The sequence below is a fragment of the Dermacentor albipictus genome, chromosome 5 (genome assembly GCF_038994185.2).
Source record: "Dermacentor albipictus isolate Rhodes 1998 colony chromosome 5, USDA_Dalb.pri_finalv2, whole genome shotgun sequence".
NCBI classification, from domain to species: domain Eukaryota; kingdom Metazoa; phylum Arthropoda; class Arachnida; order Ixodida; family Ixodidae; genus Dermacentor; species Dermacentor albipictus.
The window spans coordinates 136182212-136202062 of record NC_091825.1 but is presented as its reverse complement, the minus strand read 5'-3'; the positions used below and the strand labels follow the sequence as shown (position 1 = coordinate 136202062).

Genomic DNA, 19851 nt, shown 5'->3' with positions numbered 1-19851 from the left:
TGCAAAAAATCTTTCCGCATTCGCTGTCCCTCTGGCCTGACTGAACAAAAGAAAACAGAATAATTTAAAGGATCTCTTCAGGACGCTCGAAATTAAATTTTCGGCGAGAGAGAGCCGAAATAAGGGTCACGTCGTCGTCCTCCGTACGAGACGTGCCCTCTGTGAAACCCTTTATAGCAGAGCCGCCACAGCGGCCGGTCACGCAAGAATCTCACACGGTCGAACCGCGACAACAAACGTCGAAAAAACAAAAGCGCACACTCACTGCGAGATGCCCGCATAACGAAGGGTGGAGAGATCAATCGCGCCGCTGTTCTGACGCACCTCGCGACGCGACGGCGCGGCTTTACGGCAAGACGGACGCGTTGTGACAGGCGGGCCGACGAAGTGGCTCCGCTCTCGATCGACGCCCGCAGTCGTAGCAGGCCCGCAGCCGCGCCAAGTTCACTGTGAAATAACCTCGTGCCCCCACCCCCCCTCCCCACACCCTTCGGCCTCTTCCACCCACTCGCGCCCACCTCGTTCAGCTACGTGATGCGCGCTGCCCTTCGGCGCCAACAACAGCTGCGGGTGATCACCCGCGCGCAAACAGCCTCGTATACGGCCGCCCCAACTGTCGCAGGATGCGCCTCTCTTCTTTTTTTTTTTTTTGATCCCGTCACTCAAGCGACGTCCCTTGCAGCAACGGCAACAACATCGCGCGCGCGTGCCGTCACACACAGTCACACTCGCAACGCGTGTCCTGCAGAGCGTCGCGTCGTTGCGTTATACGAAAAGCATAACGGCAAGCCGCGCATAGTGCACAGAGTTAAGTGAACCGCGTCTCGTTTAGGATCGCATTTCCCGCATTACAGGAAACCGGGCTCGTTCAATGTCGCCGTACATGCGGCGCTCGATGCATACGTGGTGCCATTGTGCACTCGCAGCAAGAGGGGAGGGTGGCTTGAACGAGTATAAGCGAATGCACGGAGCCTTCGTCGTAGCGGATATAGATCGCGACAGATGCGTAGTCATGTGGCATAATACACGCAAGCTTTAAAAACTTAGAATAGACAACATTTCATTACGTATACAGCACCACAGGCTTTTAGAACAGACCATACGCAGTCTAAGGGAATACGAGCTTACAAGGATTAGCGGCATATGGCCTAAAACCGGCCAGCCGTAAAAAGCCCATAGCTATATAGACGTGAGTATATACACCTATAGACATTTAGAATTGGAGAATACAATTTTTGCAAATCGCAACGAGTGCAATACTACGTTATATAGACTACATATATATAGACTACGTTATACATATAGTTATGCTCTGTACAATTCGGCGCCGCTCTTTCCGGACGCGTATATATATGTATATACCTGGCCGCTGACTTGACATCCCCAACCACTTCCCGACCACTTCCTCGTTTTGCGAACACGCATAGCGCACTGGCGTGTAGCGAACCGCGTCTCCTACATGCCGAACGATATTGTTTCTGCGCCAGAGCGTTTTACGCGTAATTAGCTTTACATCCTCCCTCCGGGGCCCTGCGCGGCGCGACCTTTTATGCGTTCCGTAGCAAGGTCGCCACGTCCGCTTAACGTCCGCTTCGATGTCAGCGCACGCGCATCGCCGGAGTCGGGTCACGTGATATTCGGCAGTGCGGATCGCGAAAGATCCGGCGCCGGTTCTCGGCTGAGGGGCGAGCGGATATGTGTACCCACGCATGCGGTACATCGCCTGGCACTGCTCAAATGCAATGCAATTATTACATAGTATGGCCACTGTGCGTATAGACACGCGTCGACAACAGGCAACCTCGCAAATGAGGCACGCGAAAGACGCGTAGCGATGCGCTTACTATATATACGTTATGCAAGTGCGAACGTCCTTCCTGCTCTATCGACAATGTAGTTTTCGAAGGCACAATGACAAGTCTCGTTGTACGTACCAGGCACGCCCTACACACATGTAGGTTACATGTGGTCCTACATTGACTCCTGCAGAGGATTATCGAACGCAACGTAAGGAATGTAGAAAATAAGACTGACACTGCCAGTCGCAAGAGACGAGAGGAAAAAAAAACGAGTCAGCAAGCGATCTGCGCGCCTTTAAGAGGAAGAGCTACATGAGGAGTTCGTCACATCTGTAGCTTCCGGCCAGCAACAAGCCTGCAGGTCAGCCCGGCCATTAGGCGCGGCCGTATTTCAAATACAACGCGTCGACCAATAGCCGCACCGACTGACGAGAAGCCCGTGACGCTATATAAGGCCTACGTCGCGCCGCGGGCAATTTCCTTTTACGAGCCAGCGTGCGGTCGCCGAGTTACGAGGGCCGCGTGTATGACTGCTAGGGAACGCGACCCTCCGATAATCTACGGGAGGAATGCAGCTCCGAGAACTGTCTCGGTGTTACTTATAATCGCGCACGAAACTCTACAAACGGAGGATGCATCTTGAGGACGTTCGGTGCTGCGTGTCGCCTAGGTTTTCGGCATTCGTCCGGAAGCAATTGTACGACTCATAGCAGCGAGCAAACCGACTACCGACAAACTTCGCGCTACCGACATCAAGTTGTCACGCGACAAGCTTACGCAGCGAGATGTGGTTTAACAAAATTCCTGCAAGTGTAACTCCTCGCTCAACAGCTTGCAGTACACGCGGTAACAATGTCGCCTGTGGCTAAGTTTACCCACGGGTACAAAACAATGCTTAATCCTGACAATGGCAATGATATTGTTTATCGTCAAGGACGATAGGGGGAGCCATAAGCAGCTCGTACGTGTACACTAAGCAGTAATACACTGCACAAGGAGTGTATCCTGACACTATGAGCGCTAGATAAATAGAATGCCTAAACAAGTTTATATTTCGGTCAAACGCCCCTCCCACCCACCCCCTCCTCACCTTCCCCTCGACGCCAAGTTATCGAGTAAGCAGGCTAACAGCTCCAGCTTTCGCTACACAGCGCATCTATCCATGCCCATCTTTTGCCAGTGCGTGGAGTTCACTTGCACGCGCTACGCAATATTGCAGACGCGCAAACACCCTAGACGAACAAAACACCGGGCAGACGACGCGCAGACGACCGCGCCGTGCGGTGCTCGCAGTATTCGCCGTAATGAAGTCCGGCGACGGGGTGCGGCGACGTCGGCCGCTGCTGCCGGCCGATGTGGCGTGCCCGCAGGCAACAGCGCACGTCGAGGCGCCGGGCGACGCATCAGGCCGCCGCGACAGAGCGGCGTCGGCGGCAGTCGCGGGACCGAAATCGATGCAGTCGCGGCGGCACGTGCCTGTCGGCGACGTGTTTCCCGAAGCTGCAAGAGGAGCAGGGTGGAGGGGGTGGGGAAACTGCGACTACATACACTTCCCGTTCGAACTGGCAAAGACTGTCGCTGACACAGTACATACACTTCTGCAAGGTATACTTGTCTGTTAAAACTGTCAAGATCGCTCTTGTTGCTTCACAGTGCCCCGCTTTACCTCGGCAATTTCTAGCGCTGCGCGTTGTAAAGTGTTGTGCGCAAACATGTATGCGCATCGCACGTGTACGGGCTTTACATCATCGCTATACGCACCGTATACGTCTTCCCTCATGTTTTCTCCCCTTTATCCTCTTTCCCTATGCGTATAGGGTAGCAGGCCTGAGACAAAGCTCGTCCGGTAGACCACGTCTGCTTTTCGCGCATTTTATATTCTCCATCCCTGTGCGGGATCGCCTTCTGAAGCGGCAAAGCGAGTGTACGAAGTGCCCTCACACCACTTGGTTAATTGCAGGTGGCTTCCTAACGTTAGCCGAACCCAGCTAACGTTAGCCGAACTGTCGAACGAAAACAAATTATTCGAAAAACAAGGTGCATGATACAATTTTAAGACCTGCGGAGTTCGGTCGTCAGAACGCTGACGAGCGAACACCGCAGGTCTTTAACTGTACATTGCAGCGCGTTTTGCAATGTCGTCGTTTTTTTTTTCCGTTGAACAGCATGGCTAACCTTAGCTGAGACACAGGGTATGATCTCAGTTGTCGTAGAAGCAGCGCTACTCCACAAGCGGGAAAACACTGAAACAAACACGAACACCCATCGATACATACTATTATATCAAATAATGCTCGAGACCACTACAAAAGAGAGCGACCCACACACAGTATGCGCAACTAATACAGTTTCAGCATACTGCTTCATGTGCTATCGCTTCGGCCAAACGCCAGACTTGGGCTTGTTATAGCTATAGGTAGTTTTGGCCGCAGGCGAGTATATTCGGCTGGAAAATGGCGGATGCGTTAGTGGCAACGGTGTGCTAAAGCACACTAATGCGAAATAAGAACCGCTTTATTACGGCTCTCTTACTACCGCCCCCATTTGCAGAGCACAACGCTGCCTGCTTGCATTAGCCGAAACACGACTTTACTTATCTTACGTAAAACATCACGTGGAATTATCACCCGCGTGGTGACGCCAACATGGAAACCACGCCATTCATGCGGCGATATACCAATGACTTTCGGCAGCCCGAATGGTCAGAAATGGAAGGGCTTGCACGACGACAGCGCCGGATCCTGCTGGGAAGGCCGCATGTGTGTGCCATGTCGCATTTCTTTAAAACGAATGTAAACCAGACGTATAGCTGACAAAGATGAGATAAGCAGATATAACCATCCGTTACGGCGCGTGGCGGTTTATTAATGACGATATCAATAATACAGCTACGAAGCTACAAACTACGAAGTGTGGACCACCACTTTCGACAAAAATGAAAAGAGAGCGAAATCGGAGAGAAAAAGAAAATAAGGACAGGGAGAGGTCCAGTGAGAAATAACAAACACCTTTTAACAGCCTGACATAAACGAATTTTGTCCATTGTCTGAAAGTACTATTTTGACCGCAATGCGTGACCGCACCATTGCAACAATAGCCACAAGGGATGTTCTGGACTGCTTGCCCCTTACCTTTAACCCTTATGGTGAGTAGCAGGCCAGAGCATGCTAGCTCAGGCGGACCTCTCTGCCTTTCTAATAAGTAATTTCTCTTGTTCAAGCAACAGCTAGTACATTGCCGCAGTTAACTTGAGCTCGGCGAAGGTCCCGAGACACCCGTGTCGACCGTATATACAGCCAACAAGAGAGACCGGTTTGCATGGATGCGCCGAGCACGAACAATAACTTGACCTCGGGCCGACAGGGATCATCACAGCTACACTTCGATTGAATATGACCGGGTATTTGCGGATACAAGGCGCGAAAGAGCGGTTAACGCAGTTGCGGACGTGATCGCGCACAATCGAGCAATCCAAGGTAAGATGGCCGACGTCTCGGTAAACGCGCGCTCTAACATACCTTCGCATACCCGTACGGAGATTGGTGACGCGCGCGCCGTTTATGTCTCTTACGCGCGGTAAAAAACAAGGTCGCTGTTTGGACTGGTTCGTGAAACCTCTCAGCGTCATGTGTGCCTCCGAGATGCGTGTTCTCGCAAGACTAATTGCGATAGCAAGTTATACCGACAGAGTGCACTGGTTCGTGCCATGTCTGAAACCTTGTGTGCCGCACGTGTAACGACGCAATGAAATAAAGGGAGCATGGAGGGGGATGACGCAAATGCATCTACTGAACTAGGAACTAGTCAACTAGGAGCTAGTGAACTAGGAGGCAACAGGGGGGTAGCTATTCGCAGTATTGCGGTGCAAGATGACGTTACATTAGCACACTGGAACAGACAGAGGCTGCATTCCCCAAGGCTCGTTATAGACCGTTTTTTCGTAGGCGCCGCCATATTGTGAACGTAGTGGCGCCACCTATGAGCAGCGCCGTACTGGCTTGGGTGAAAGCGGTCTTTTGCATGGCAGGTATACGCTCGGCGGTAGGTTCTGGCGTTTGTTTTCACGGTCGTGCGTTCTGTTTAGTATACCGTGCGTCGTCTACGTGGTAAACGTTTCTGTGAGACCTGCCGAAGTGGTTTAAGGCGTCATGGCCGGAATTTCTGTTGGCGTTGAGGTGGACGGCACACGCAGCGCGATGTGTGCGTGCATATTTGAGCCTACAATCAGCCTCGCAGATCAATTGTGTATTTCTGAATGTTCCAATCACTAATGTGACCTTATTGCAGTATTATCCTCTATTTCTAAGCTGCGGTTTAGGAGCCATGAAGCATACGTGACGATCGTAACAGCGTGGGTACCGTTCTACAACCGTGGGTACCGTGGGTACAAGCGTTCAAACTGTTCGCTGAAGGTTACATTGCGTGACTACTTGGTTCGATGGATGTGGTTTCCGCCCCTCAATAAAATATTTTTGGCAAGTAATAGCAGCATATCTTACAGTCTAAATTAAGCTTGTCCAGCAAAGGGACTGTTTACGAACTGCGCGAGCATCCTAAACAGTGGTAGGTGCTGGATTACAGATATATTTGCTCTATATACCGCATGGTCCAAGCATACGGCTTCAGCAGTTATATAATTATAAATGTTGTGCGGCGTGACTATGCGAGGTCGTATTGCGGCGTTAGCCCGTTTTCTCTTGCTTTTTCGAGAAAGAGGCTAACCGATTTTTTTTTCGGTTGTGTTCGTTCCGTTCTCTACGACGCACTCACACGTATTACGGAAATTTTGTCCTCAAAAATAGGCATCGCATTATTTTTATGCGATCCCTCTAATATATTATGGCTGTATACAGGCCAAAAAGGCAATGCCGAAGCGCACAGCTCACATATATCGTGCTGGTTCACCAACCGCAGTGATCTCTGTGTTGAGCAAAACCATCGGCCTCATGCAGGAAGGCTAGCGTAGACATATAATGATTTCAAGGCTACTAGACTTGAAATGCGTGAGAACGTTGCCGGTGCATCACAAATATTTGACAGCGCCTCCCGCTTAGATGTTTCGTGGTTGCCTTAGGTTGGCCGTGCACGAGCATGCGCTCTTATGCTTTATGTATTACTCCCTACGCCAAGCGATCAGATAGTGAGCAGATTTACCATTTCATGCTGCTAATACAGAGACACCGGTTTTCTTTGTTGAATTAAAACCGATATAAGCAAAATAGTTCACAACACATAAACACACCGTGACTGATAATGTCCGTACGCCGCGGCTGATAAAGCGCGTCACATTTTTGCTCCCCCAAGATATATTTCCGCGTACTGTAGTTACCGATGCACCGAAAGGCTTCCACGACGACCTTATATGAACGGACATGGCGTAAATTTCACAAAGTACCATCTAAAACATCTCGAAATCGTTCCGCAGCACACGACAATACTTCCAAGCAGCGCCGCGCCGGATCGCCCAAGCCAGAGAGGAGGAAAAGCTCTCCGCGCGCCCCGTCCTCCTCGCCCGATGAAAAGGTCTATATACAGGGCGTTTCAGGGAACACTTTCAAAAAAAGTTTAAGGTTTCCTGTGGCAGACAGCACAGATATAGTCCATGAGCTCGTCTACTCAAAGAGGCGGCTGTTACTCGCACAAAAATTGAAATGCGTAATCGACTAATTAACATAAATGCACTAAGTCGCTTTATGCATTGAAGCACAAAAGTGACTGGAACGCCAATGCATTTGTCCAGAAAGTTCGGGAATTAATATCTCGAAACTGGTGCCACCCCGAGAATTCGTTCCAAGTGGATACGCCTTTTAACTTCCCGGCTAGATTTTGTAAATTGCAACATGTGCCATAAGGTTACTGGTTAGAACCTTACTTAGTAATTTTTGTTAATCGATTATGGATTTCAATTTTTTGTGCAAGTTATGTCCGCCTCTTCAAGTAGACTAGCTCGTGAACGAGTATTGTGTTATCTACTAGAGGGAATTTTCAGAAAAATTTGAAAGTGTTCGCCGAAGCACCCGGTATATGAATGCCCCTTGCTATCTATCACGCTATTTCGTATACTGACGTGAACCTGAAGCGGCGTCACGAGCAAGAGCACGCACAGCTGACCACTGAAGTTTACGGGACACGGGTTCCGCGACAATCGTGAACTTGTTCCCCGTTATAAGGTACGATCGCTTCTAGCATGATGACGCACAGTGTATGGTTAGCAAACGCTAACACTACAAACGAGTCACTGAATTCCTACCTATGTGCCCATACTTTCTGCGAGCAAAAGAGAGAGAGAGAGAGAGAGAGAGAGAGAGCTTTCTCGAAAATCTCACATCCCGTAAGCTTCTGTATAGGCGACTGTACGTCAGCGGCACAGCGTATACAATAAGAGATACCCGAACTTGCTATCGCCAGCCCCTTCAGTCGCAGTTTTATGGAAAAAAAAGCCCGCAGTTCTCTTTTTCTCTCTCTCCTCAAACAGGGCGCTTTGTTGGTGGCCGGCGGTGCGCGACAACACGCACAGCACACGCTCGCTTTGCCCTCCGCTGGGGATAGGGAGAAATATGTGGCGCGTGAACACGTCTTGCCCACACGCGCGCACACACGCGCGCACACACGACCCGCAATGCCGCCTCCGTGAGAGAAATCCTGTCGCCTGCGCCGCGCGCGCGAGCAAATGCGCGCTGCGACGGGTATTCAGAGCGGAGCTGAGACGTATTTTTCGGCCGACGCGGCCCGAAAGACTCCGGTCCGACACCCCCCCGTACACACCTTTTGTGATGCCCGCCGCGTCCCTGGCGAAAGAGAATGAGAGATAGATCAGTTTGGCGCAAACCAGGCGTTACACAGACACACACATGCACGCAAGTCATCCAACCATATATGCCGCGAGAACCTCACACCTTCTGCTTTTTAAGCAGTGCGGTTAAGGCAGGCACAAACCTGTTGAAAGCTACCAGCTGGCGTATGTGACGCGCACTATTTCGAATTTACTTCGCGCTACGCTGTTCGCGGCTTTACCCGCCTCACGCGCGCGCTGAACCCGTTAGCGAAGATCCCCTTGGCTTCGTGAAAGCGCGGGGCACCGCCTGTCATCAGCACAAAGAGGTGCGCTGATCCGCTTGCGCACTGAGCTATATATACCTGAGCAATTGTCCGGAGAGGTGATGGACAGGGCAATTCATACAGCCCCGCTTTAATTTCTGCACACGGCAACGTGTGACGCACGTCGCAAGCTTACGGCATGCAAGTTGTTGGTCATAACGCGTACAGCTGACTGCAAAAGCTCCGGGCACACGGAGCAACTGAACAAAGTAAAAGAAAGGAACAATGAAATGGCTTAGAACTTCGCTGCGCAGCCTGGTATACTATGCAGTGCAGTGCGTGGCAGACTTTAAAAAATAATAATAAAATCGTGCGCCGCGCATTTCACCTTGCGCACGGGTAATTTGAGTTTTCTTTTTTTACAGCTGACACGCTCCGTAAGCCTCGGCGCTCAACAGCGCGTCAGTCGTTTGGCAGATGAGCTTCAGCTTTCCACCCAACGTAAGGTGCGGTATATATGACGCATGCTAAGCGTCCGTAACTATATATACGCGTGCTATTCGAAGTGATGCGACAAGAAACTGTCTTGCTATAGCGAAAAGGCGAGTTTTCGTGGCAAGGAACTTTCCCCGACGCCTGACAGTGAAAACAACAGCGGGAAAGAGAACGACAAAAACTCGGGCATTACAGGGCCCTGACAAAACAAGCGTCTCCATGACCATGAACATTTGTTTCAGTGTCCGAACGAATGACATTTAGGTTAAGCTTGCGATGCGCTGTAAGAGGAGGAACAGTGGGTGCTGATGGGAATGGTGACGTCGCAAGTGTTGCTAAGATCATGTGTCCTCTATCTGCCGGCGATCGTAACGTCCCTGTCGAAGAAGCAAATATGCACGAAACGCCGTCACATGCCCGAGTCGCGGGCGCCCGGGTAGCTTATTAAGCGGCGTAACGTTCGCGCCAGGCCATTACGAAAGACAGCACCTGACTCGCATACAAAAAAAAAATGAAATTATGGGGTTTTACGTGCCAAAACCACTTTCTGATCATGAGGCACGCCGTGGTGAGGGACTCCGGAAATGCCGACCACCTGGGGTTCTTTAACCTGCACCTAAATCTAAGTACACGGGTGTTTTCACATTTCGCCCCCATCGAAATGCGGCCGCCGTGGCCGGGATTCAATCCCGCGACCTCGTGCTCAGCAGCCTAACACCATAGCGACTGCGCAACCACGGCGGGTATGACTCGCATACAAGACCATCGATACTCGCTGTTTTGACATTGAACTCGGGAAAGCAATTCCCTGCCGCGGTGGGCGGATCCCGATTGGTCGGTACGCAATATAGCGCTCGAGTATCGTGCATTGAACGGGTGCACGATAACCCCTCTCCTCCCCCCCCCCCCCCCCCCCCTTACTGTTCCCAATCGGTCAAAAACTGGAATCCTCCATTACACTGCTTTGGGACGTTAAAGCCCTATAAGTTCAATATCGAGAGAGCAACACGAGGTAGATTCTTTTATAGTAGAAGAGGGACAGTATACGTTCTAATTTCACTTTCAATTTTTTTCTTATATGTCGCGATGGGTGACCGATACCGGTGACAATCCCGCACGGCGACCCCCGAGAGAAGAATGGAAAACGAAATGGTTCTGTGTTTCTTCAAAGTTGTGCGCCTTCTGCATATCAGGAGCTTCCCCGAAGACGTCGTCCTCCAGAATGGAGGACGGAGGACCTCCGCGCCCTCATGGCAAGGCGAGTCCCGCGGCGGTAGCCCTGTCCGTGGGAAACCGCGACATCACCGACTGTAGGCTTCCCGATTCATCTGACAGCTCAACAGCGGCAGAGATGGACTCGGACAGTGATTACACGCTAGTCCAATCGCGCCACTTGAAGCGCAAGCTTCGCCGGACGTCAGCAGGCAGTGATTCTACTCATAACAGCAGATGTGACGAACGGGTCTTCTCCGTGGGCTACACCCCAACTACGGAAGGTACGAATTTGAATGCGTTGAATAGACAATCACTGACCAAATACTTCGATCGAATAGCCTCAGGACATGTGAGAGAGATCCGCATTAATGCTCGGAAGAACATTCTGACGGTGGACGTGAATTCTCAGGCAGTATTGGAAGCTTTGAAAGGCATTCAAGTGGTTGGCAACATCCCAGTTCGCTCATTCCTAGCGTACGGCAAAGATACCTGCACTGGTGCGATATCAGATGTGGACATTGACATAAAGGATGACGACCTGCGATCTCTATTATCGTCGACAGTGCGAATCCTCGACATCCACCGATTCGGCCGCTCCCGGTGCATCAAGTTGGTTTTCGAGTCAGACTCTTTGCCAGCATCGGTCAAAGTAGGTTATGTGAGGCACTCAGTGCGTCCCTATGTACCACGACCGTTACAGTGTCACAAGTGTTTCAAACTGGGCCACGTGAGTGCTGTGTGTAAGAATCCTACGTCGTGCCGAAGATGTGGTGGTGCTCATCAGGTAGACTCCTGCGAGACTGACGCTATGAAATGTGCAAATTGCTCCGGAGCCCATGAAGCGACATCCAAGGACTGCCCCAAAATGGCAGAGGAGAGGCAAATTCTGAGAAAAATGGTGAGAGAAAACTCCACGCACAAGGAGGTTGCCGATTCCGTCCGCAAGAAAAGGCGCCGGTTGCGGCAAAGGCGTCGCCGCTCCCAGAGCAAGCCTCGGGGTAAAGAGGCACTTCCTTTGAGTACTTGGATGCAAACCGTGCCACAGAGAGAGCAAGGCCGGCACACACAAGATGCGCCTCCCCCAGTCTCTCCGCGCCCGTCAAGGAATGAGGCGTCATCCAACGTGCGTCCAACCTCTTCGGCTATTGAGTGGCCTTCGCTACCACTGAGGGCTTCCGGAGGAGATACTCCTTCGGCGCTCCCCAAGTGCCGGGAGGGTACTGAAAGGCTTGGAAATGAAAAGGTGATAGAGATGCTTAAACAGCTAGTAAACACTATGCGTATATTACTCTCCGGATTGGCAACGCCAACTGCACTGTCGGTCGTGAAGGCGTTAGATGCTATGGAGCCGCTATTAGTGGCTCTAAAATAAGGGTATTAATCATGGCTCTCACGATAAAACACTGGACATTGGAACAGAAGATGCATCATTCTGTTATAATGCAATGGAATGCTCGAGGTCTATGCGGCCGCATGTCTGACTTTAGGCAACGAGTATTCAAATACCGCTTCCCAGTGATCGTGATATGCGAGCCAAATCTCACGTCGGAATTTCGCCTTTCCGGATACGTTAAGCTCTGGTCACGTGAAGATGGACCCAAGAGCAAAGTGTTAATGTGTATACGTAGTGACATGACGTTTGTGCGGAACGCGATCACTCCACATGACAGCAATGAATATGTGTGTGTGACACTAAAACATAAACAACATGTGTTTTCGATCATCGGCGCCTACATACCTCCTAGACAAGGACTTGAACTCTCTTATCTATCCACTGTATTACAAAGCTCCCCAGGCCCTCATGTTGTTATTGGAGACTTCAATGCTCATCATCCTTCCTGGGGAAGTGCCGCAATGAACTGTCGTGGTAGGAACTTGATGGACTTCATAGACAGTGAAGGTCTGGCTGTCATCAACGATGGATCTCCAACTTACATCCGCGGCACTACCTACGGAAGTTGCTTAGACCTCACTATAGTATCTCGGAGCCTCCTACCCTTAGTCAACTGGTGCTTGGACATAGAAACGCATGGGAGCGATCATATACCAACATATGTACAGATGAAGTGGTTTGTGCAATCAACTCCACCTGCTGTACGCTGCACTGACTGGTCCACATTCTCTACATCTGTCGAAGAGTACTGCGGAGACATCACTTCACCATCTGATATAGAAGACATTATTGTATCATCAATGCAGAAGACAACTAAGTTCATCAGTGCACCTACATCCAGAACGGCGATTGATATAGAATATGAACGACTCCGAGCGATCCGTCGTAGAGCGGAAAGGAAGGTTAGGCGAACTCACTCGTCATTAGACCTTGTCTTATGTCGACGAGCTCAACGAAAAATACGGCGTCACCTTCAAAAAATGGGAAAACAACGGTGGAGGACCTTTTGTTCGTCTCTGGATCCTCGAAAGCCACTTTCTAGGATCTGGCAGGTAGTACGAAGCCTTCGCGCCCCTCCTCAGCAAAAACATCCTTTCCGTGCTCTAGCACTTCACCAATGTCTGACGGAAGTGCAGGTTGCCGAAGACTTCTGTAAGAGAGTAACCCGTACCGATGTTTCAGCATGACCAACATTGGATCGACCCGTGCTACCTCCTAAAGATGATCGTCTTGACCTTCCTTTCACGATGCCGGAATTGGAAGCTGCACTTGCTGCGTCTAGACGATCTTCTGCCCCTGGACCTGACGGTATTTCGTATACTGCTCTGTGCCACCTTGGGATGGAAGTCCTCGGAAAGTCCTGCTGTCCTACTATAACGCCACGTGGTCATCCAGTACAGTCCCGAAGCAGTGGAAAACCAGCCGTTTGGTGGCCCTCCTAAAGCCAGGAAAATCGCCTTACGAAATGTCATCTTACCGGCCAGTAGCTTTAGCTAGCTGTGTCGCTAAGGTGATGGAACGGATGGTACTCACTTGACTAGAATGGTTCATGGAAAAGAATGATCTTTATCCTGAAATGATGACCGGATTTAGACGTGGCCGGTCTGCAACAGATGGGGTCATTGATCTCGTGTCCACGATCGAACACGAAAAAAAGCGCCACCGACTTGTAGGAGCAGTTTTCTTAGACATAATAAATGTACTGCACGAAGCCATTCTTGATGCCCTCAGTAATTTAGGCATCGGCGGCCGTCTCTACATGTGGATTGCAAATTACCTAGATGGTCGTACAGTCTTCATGTCCACGAATGCTGGCGAAACGACAAGACACGCTGTGGTCCGTGGAGTGCCTCAAGGAGGAGTTCTCAGCCCGACTCTTTTCAATGTTGCCCTCATTGGCCTTGCGGAAATAATTCCTGATACAGTACGCATCAGTACCTACGCAGACGACATATGCATATGGGCATCCGCAGTCACGCGACCACAAATTCGTGCCAGATTGCAGCGAGCTGTTTCTTTAACGTCTCAGTACCTGCAGTGCCAAGGACTGCAACTGGCCCCAGACAAGTGCGCTGCGATAGCGTTCACACGGAAGCTTATGTGTTGGTATCCAATTATGATCAATGGAAATGCCATCCCATATGTCACCCACCACAAATACCTCGGCGTTGTCATTGACCGCGGTGTTTCATGGTCGAAACATGTGGCAATGTTAAAGAAAAAATTAACTGGGCTTGCTCACGTTTTTCGCTTTCTGGCCGGTATGAAATGGGGTCCATCTGAGCATTCGCTACTCCGGCTGTACCAGGCTCTCTACGTCGGATACATTCGGTATAGCCTGCCAGTTTTATCAAGTATGAGCCCGTCATGTTTGCGTACGCTGGAAAGTGCCCAGGCGCAGATGCTGAAAACATGTCTCGGTGTTCCACGTTGCACCTCAACCTACGGAACAATTGAGGAGGCTCGCGTCACCCTTTTTACCTGTCTATCTACGATGCGAACCTCTTCCGAGTATTCCTGCGATTGCTTTGCCGTCATGGACGTCATCCCTTATCGAAACTACCCGATATACGGCCGGACTCCACTTTTTCAAGAGCCGTTAAATGCCAAGCATCTGCCATACCAGCATACTTTGCCCCGGCTGACCTTCCACATATGCCCCCATGGGTAATGTCCAAATTACCGGTACGTCTATCTATTCCCGGAATTTCTAAAAAATCGCGAATACCTACCGTCGGCCTCAGACATTTATCACTTGAATATATGTCGAAAGAATATGACTCCTCGGTGAGCGTGTATACAGACGGCTCGGTCTCGTCGTATGCGTCTGGTGCGGCTTTCGTCGTGCCTGCGCATCAAGTCATTCGACGGTTTCGTCTGCATAACAAGACGACTACAACATCTACGGAATTAGTGGCAATAAGAGAGGCCGTTCAATATATTGTGCGACAGCCTCCTCAAATATGGACAGTTTTCAGTGACGCAAAATCGGCTCCAACTACTTAGAGTGGTGTTGAAAGAAAGCGCTTATAGAGTGTTGGCTCTTCAAACTGCCGAGCTCTACACTTTAGCGCAAGAAAACGGCCACCACATCACATTTCAGTGGATCCCTAGTCACTGTGGTATACAGGGCAACGAACTGGCCGACGCCGAAGCGAAGAAAGCACTCGAAGAACGAGAGTCGCTGCTTTCAATTCCTTTCTCAAGAGCGGACGCCAACTGTCTCCTCTCCAGTGTCATCCGAAAATTGACAGCAAGGCACTGGGACAATCCGGATAATCGCCACAGGCGACTCCAGAGATTGGACCCCACCATGAATTTTAGGCTACCACCAAAAATTCAACGAAGCTGTGCCAGTCTTCTGCACAGACTAAGGCTGGGGGTAGCGTTTACGCGCGGATACGTGCACCTCATGCGACGCACCGAGTCTCCACACTGTGAGGTGTGCAATGTGACTGAGACGATAGGTCATGTGCTTTGTGACTGCCCTAAGTTTGTGGAAGAGCGTGATAGGTTGGTCAAGGACCTTACGCGTCTCGACTGCGCACCGTTGTCGGAGGATGTTATTTTAGGCTCTTGGCCAGACGCTCAGTCGAGTTTCAAGGCCATCAAGGCATTACTGAACTTTTTGAAAATTACGGGCCTGGACTGCAGACTGAGCATGCCAAACTGCTTGCCATATGTTCTACATCTTCATTCTATCGTCATCGTCACCCATCATGCACCTCTTTCTTCCCTCTTTCTTTCCCTCTTCCCCTTCCCCCAATGCCGAGTAGCTGGCTAGAGGAATATACCTCAGGCCGACCTCTCGGCATTTCGTGTCATTAAACTTCTTTCTTTCTCTTCCGAAATGGACAGTTGCGAAAGAACGACCTCCGATTTTAAATTATACCAGCGCGCTGTGTTCGAACTCGCACTAATAAGTTGCGGCACCTTATCTATTAGCCTCACTTAGAAGCGTAAACGACTATTAAAATTACGCTTACGAGCTCTGTATCAACCACTCGTCCCCGAAACAACCGCCACGCGTATCATTGGCATAGCACGTACACACCAGGCTCCTGCGCTCGAACGTGCAACAAGAAAGCCTATTCATCCCGGCCCCAAACTTCGGCGCACTATTACACACGCTCGCCGCCTGTTAGTGCGCTGAGCCTTTAGTAACGTCACACACGCCGTCTGAGAGCAACAGGTCGCGCTATATGCCGCGGCCAATTCGATTTGCATTACCATAAACTTGCAGCGCCGCGCTCCTTCTCGGTTTGCACCACGGAAGAACATGCACCGCAGGCAAGAACTCGCAACCCTCTTCCTTCGTGTTTGCATTAATTCTTTTGCTCCAGCCGGATAGCGAAAAACCGATAACTATAAGCGTGAAAAGAAGCGAGAAATAAAAAGAACAGAGTCGCGGGTAAAACAGGCGATAAAGGAGAGGCGTCGAGAGGCTCGCGCCGGTAAGCATACACACGCCACGCAGGGCATTACATGCAGCACGGTGCGGCGCGCAGCGTCGCGCTAGTTTTCCGCGTCGTCCCGCTTGCATACGTAATTGGGCGGCGCGCGTCTTTGCAGCAGCGAGACTGCGAGGCAGGCAAAGCAGGAGGCGCCTGCGATTCGGGCCCGCATCGTCCGCATGCCGCATGCGCAGTGCGCCGAGACGCATGTAACCTCGCGCGCCCTCGACGATCACCGTAACCTCGCTGTCGGTTAAAAATAATAAAAACGTGCAACGCGACGAGAGCTAGCGCTGGCCTCACCCAAGCATGGGGGTTGCGAGTTCACAAGGCCGTCAGAACGCATAGGAAAACTATAGCGATGACCCACACACGATGCATGGTCACCCTACACGAAAAGCCATGCGCTGCTGCGACGGCGAGCGCGCGCGGACTAGTTACGAGCAGTCTTTACGCCCGAACGACTCTTCTCAAGTCTACATGTATAGGTATAGCCCCTGAAGCGCATGCGACGAAATCTGTGTAACTTTCAGAACGCTGCACGATTTTAAACAGAGCTGTACACATGGCCGGCCGCCGCAGCCATCGCTATATGGCAGCAGGAAAGACGTGGGCGTCGCCCAGTTCCGCGATTTATGAAAAAAAGGAGCCCGCGAACTTTTTTTGTTTTGTTTTGTTTTCGCGAGGCCGCACGTGCATTTATCCACCGTCTCACCAGGCACGCGAACTCGCATTTCCGACGGTACATACAGAGCGCAGTCGCAGCTGTGGCGCTCGCAGCTACCTCAAAACTACACGAGCTATTTTCGGTAAGGGTGCGGCAGAAAACAGAGAGAGAGAGAGAGAGAGAGAGTTTCGAATCCTTTGTGCGGCCTTTGACCCACGGAGACAAGGTCGCTGAACGCAGTCGTTGGGGGGCGGCAAATAAGCAAACGACGACACTTTCCGAGTTCACCACAAATCCTATCATCGATCACGGGAATTTCGTGCCACTATAATATACGCCCTAAGCTGCATCAGTGAATTTATCATCAGTATCATCACAAGTAGCTATACGTTAACTGGTGCTCCTTGTTTAGGTTCTCCCTTGGAGGAAGGAAATAACTTTTAGGGCGCCCAGCGCAACACAACTGAAGCCAAGAGAGTCAGCCCAACAGGTGATCCATACATGCCGCGGTAAGTTAGTGATTTCGACCACGGCACTCGATGCACGCTCTTCGGAAAAGGCAACGGGGGCGACAGCAACATGTGGCTGGCGCATTTTAAGCGGCTGACGGAACGGACGAAGTGTCGTTCCAAATAGCTTCCTTCCTTCCTTCATTCATTCATTCGCACGTAGAAACGAAGACGATAAATGTACACATTGAAATAAGCGACCGAAGCTCCACAAGCATATCGCGAGAAAACATACTCTGTGGTTCGCCAAAAACCAGAGCAAGTGCGCATATGCTATTTAAAGCCTACCGGAAACCAAGCACACTGGGCCGAGTTCGCCGAGCAAGGTCACGCGTGTTTTGGGCCGACTTTTTGAGAGAGAAACAGAGGTTGACTGCACGGAGAGTCGGCTTGCGAAAGCTGGCGTGTGACCTAAAGCCCCGTCCTATACAACATATTCGCTTCCTCCATGGATTTGTCCCATGGGTGTGGCCATATGACTAATACTTCAATGTTCTTATCAGTGTCCATCAAAGCCCTAGATGGTGAGATCGCGGTGATATGTTTCCCATATGCGCAAAATATTTCCATACTAAAGCTTCCGTAACGCAGAGCTACATGATAATTTTATCCGCGTTATGATTAGCTGAGAGACACCATTTCGAACCCGTTATACAAACTGCGAAGCAGCGATACCGATGGCAGTCGTTCGCCCGCTATTTAAAACCGCTTGCTCTACAGGTCAAATAAGTTAGCTTCGATAGACTGCATCCAAAGGTTACATGGCATCATCGCTTTACCTTAAAAAAAAAAAGCACAGCTTACGCAAGGTCGTGCACGGCACGAGATGACTGCATCAGCGCGATTCGGACGCCGAAAGCAAGTATACACCCAAAATCGTGCCCGCGCGTTCCTGCGTTTCACTGTCCGGACTATGCGTGCGCATACGCACCTGGTCTACGGGTCATCACCTTGTCCAATGTGCTGGCCTTCGACACTGTTGCGCGTCAGCTACAGCTCGCTGCACGAGCGCCAACCGTTCTTTTACCTGCCAGCCGCTGGAACGAAATGGCGCCACGCGGCTTCTGTGGATGCGAATTCGCTCGCAGCCACAGACACGGCAGTCAAGAAGGAATGCGCAGTGAAGTCAAAAACCTCATTTTTTATGACGTATATGCGCAGAGATGGCAGCCTTCTGCTGCCCCTGGCTGTCCTTTCGAACGAAATGTCAATGGCGGAGCGGACGGTGCTCCTGGAGAGAGAGAGAGAGAGCATGCACGCCAGCGCCGGCGCGACATCTGCAGTGCGCACAATTCCACGTGCATTGTCCTCAAGAAGGCAGCTGCTGCATGCGAGTCGGGGGTGCGACGCAGATGCCGGGCCTTGCATGCGTGGACGTTTAAGCGGAACAGAAAGCGGGAGACTGAACGTTTTGTCCGCACGCTTAATGTAGGTCAACGAGACAATACATATAAATGTTGCTTTGGTTAATCACTTCCTTACTGCCGCAAAACGCGAGCGGAGGACAGACGGCGCTGAAGTCCCATACGCGAACTGCAGCGCTGTTTGTTTTCTTGCGTACAGAGTGCAGCTCTCTAGGCCTTCGGTGAGGCCCTGTATAAGCCGGAGTAGCTATGAGAAATGACAGGGATGAGACATCACAGAACACAAACGCCATTTCACAATGCCAGACACTTGGCGGCAAGAGAGAATATAGATACAGCGCTGATTTCATACAGAACACTAAACACTAAAAATGATTTTTTTTCTTTTCCTCTCTTTCTGATAATTTTATCACTGCTACTTTACGGTGGGGAACCTCGGGGGAAAAGAACATCAAGTACCTACGCTCGATGTGTCATTATTTGCGATAGGACTCAAGCAGCACCGTGTTAAGCGGTAAAAGGACGGGGTCACTTGGCGCAATCCTGGATCTGCCATTGGCAACGGCGATGAAAGGGAACGAAAGCTCGAACTACGGGCCGAGATGCCGGCGCACGTGTATACAGTGATCCGAGCTGTGGCCGGAAACTGATCAGGCACCCTTCCCTAAGCTACAGAGCCATTTTTTTTTTGTTTTCTTACTCTGTCGAACTCTCATGCGCCGCCTCAGAGGCAATCAATAAGAGAAGCCAGCGGGCTCCCAGTTGTGTTCCGTTACGTTCATTCGATCTCGCCTTGCGCTCCGCGCTTGTTGCCATATGGGTCGCCAATTCACTCATGGCCTCTATACACGTCTGTACATCTGAGCAACCAGACATGAGTACAAATGAGCCAACGCTGAACTGCCAACGCTCATATC

General features: G+C 50.8%; 1 protein-coding gene across 6 annotated transcripts in view; it reads right to left on the bottom strand.

Annotated features, from left to right (window-relative positions):
- Positions 1–19851, bottom strand: part of LOC135909253 (protein FAM107B) — a 206046-nt gene that overhangs the window by 57919 nt on the left and 128276 nt on the right. The window contains exon 1 of one of the 6 annotated variants that reach the window (XM_065441148.1): positions 18502–18532. The exons of 4 other annotated variants lie outside the window; for them this stretch is intronic. In XM_065441148.1, coding sequence (XP_065297220.1) covers positions 18502–18517 — 16 coding nt within the window. In that variant the 5' untranslated portion in view covers positions 18518–18532. Of the gene's footprint in view, positions 1–265; positions 409–18501; positions 18533–19851 lie in introns of those variants that run through there. One more of the 6 variants, XM_065441147.2, reaches the window with a different exon arrangement.